At 31.7% G+C, this 1,978-nt stretch overlaps 1 protein-coding gene across 1 annotated transcript in view; it reads right to left on the bottom strand.

Annotated features, from left to right (window-relative positions):
• The window catches only part of LOC106477448 (agrin-like), a 4,696-nt gene extending 2,724 nt beyond the window's left edge, over positions 1-1,972 (bottom strand). Inside the window, exons 1-2 of the mRNA XM_013938012.2 lie at positions 1,286-1,972; positions 721-954 (exon numbers count right to left, since the gene is read on the bottom strand). Of these exons, the coding sequence (XP_013793466.2) occupies positions 721-954; positions 1,286-1,338 (287 nt within the window). The 5' untranslated portion in view covers positions 1,339-1,972. The remainder of the gene's footprint in view (positions 1-720; positions 955-1,285) is intronic.
• Positions 1,973-1,978: the final 6 nt, after the last annotated feature.

The raw sequence follows: 1,978 nt of genomic DNA, 5'->3' as shown, positions 1-1,978 counted from the left end.
AAAGATATTCTCGTAAAATTTTCTTTCAAAATGTTTCCAGCAGTCTTTCTAACGTCTTTTGTAGTTATAGAATGAAGTGTTAACAGAATTGTTTATGGCAGTCTTTCTAACGTCTTTTGTAGTTATAGAATGAAGTGTTAACAGAATTGTTTCTAGCAGTCTTTCTAACGTCTTTTGTAGTTATAGAATGAAGTGTTAACAGAATTGTTTATGGCAGTGTTTTTAACGTCTTTTGAAGTTATAGAATGAAGTGTTAACAGAATTGTTTCTAGCAGTCTTTCTAACGTCTTTTGTAGTTATAGAATGAAGTGTTAACAGAATTGTTTCTAGCAGTCTTTCTAACGTCTTTTGAAGTTATAGAATGAAGTGTTAACAGAATTGTTTCTAGCAGTTTTGTAACGTCTTTTGAAGTTATAGAATGAAGTGTTAACAGAATTGTTTCTAGCAGTCTTTCTAACGTCTTTTGAAGTTATAGAATGAAGTGTTAACAGAATTGTTTCTAGCAGTCTTTTTAACATCTTTTGAAGTTATAGATTGAACTGTTAACAGAATTGTTTCTAGCAGTTTTGTTAACGTCTTTTGAAGTTATAGAATGAAGTGTTAACAGAATTGTTTCTAGCAGTCTTTTTAACATCTTTTGAAGTTATAGATTGAACTGTTAACAGAATTGTTTATGGCAGTGTTTTTAACGTCTTTTGAAGCTATAGATTGAACAGTTACCTCTGAAGATGAGCTGTATGCCAGAGACCATTGTCTACTCGAGTGTAACTCCTAAGAATCAATGGGAGAATCTGTTTTCCAAGATTGAAGCTGAACTCAAGAAACCCATCTACTACAGCCAGTGAAAGGTAATCACCCCGTATTGTTGCCCCTTTATTCAACCATATTAAGAGCCCATGTTTTTCTAAAGTTTGAAAGGTGATATGGAAGCTATTTTCACGCTGTCCTTGCACCCTGTATAGAAGAACAATAATAAGTCCACATTATAAATACAGTAATGAAGTGATATTTCATATTATAATAAAGGTTCCTCATAATAACTGAACTTCATAGGAAAAAAAAAGAAACTAAAAAGAACTTTTACGTCCCTGCTCACCGTAAAACCAAACATTTAATTTATAGATTATCATAATGATGGGATAATTGGAAACGTTTGTGTCTGAAGCATTCATATTAGCAGAAGGTTAGAACAAATTTAATGGAAACACTACGATAAAGACAAAATAACCATAGAAATTTTATTAAAACAGTAAGGACAAATCAACTGAATACGGTTGTGTCTTACCCAGTTTCGCTAGCTTCCGGAGATAGCTTTTCACTGTGAGTGTAGAGAAACATGGATGTTAGTAGCTGAGAAATTATTTACATCAAGATATACACATAGACCAATAGTTATAGAGATGTGGGTTAAGAATAAAGAAAAAAACTTTCTGTCAAGATCTGCGTATCAATAGTCACAGATTTTAGTGTAAAGAAAGATGCGGGTTACGAGTAAAGAAAGTTTTTACCTCAAGATCTTCATACCAATTATTACAGATTTTAGTGTTAAAAAAAAGATGTGGGTTAGGAGTAAAGAAAGTTTTTACCCCAAGATCTGTAGTCCAATAATTACAGATTTTAGTGTGAAAAAAAAGATGTGGGTTAGGAGTAAAGAAAGTTTTTACCTCAAGATCTGTAGTCCAATAATTACAGATTTTAGTGTGAAAAAAAAGATGTGGGTTAGGAGTAAAGAAAGTTTTTACCTCAAGATCTGTAGTCCAATAATTACAGATTTTAGTGTGAAAAAAAAGATGTGGGTTAGGAGTAAAGAAAGTTTTTACCTGAAGATATGTAGTCCAATAATTATAGATTTTAGTGTGAAAAAAAGATGTGGGTTAGGAGTAAAGAAAGTTTTTACCTGAAGATCTGTAGTCCAATAATTACAGATTTTAGTGTGAAAAAAAGATGTGGGTTAGGAGTAAAGAAAGTTTTTACCTGA

Source organism: Limulus polyphemus, unplaced genomic scaffold (assembly GCF_000517525.1).
Source record: "Limulus polyphemus unplaced genomic scaffold, Limulus_polyphemus-2.1.2 Scaffold15469, whole genome shotgun sequence".
NCBI lineage: Eukaryota > Metazoa > Arthropoda > Merostomata > Xiphosura > Limulidae > Limulus > Limulus polyphemus.
Note: the sequence above shows the minus strand (reverse complement) of the source record. Positions and strands in the feature narration are given on the sequence as shown.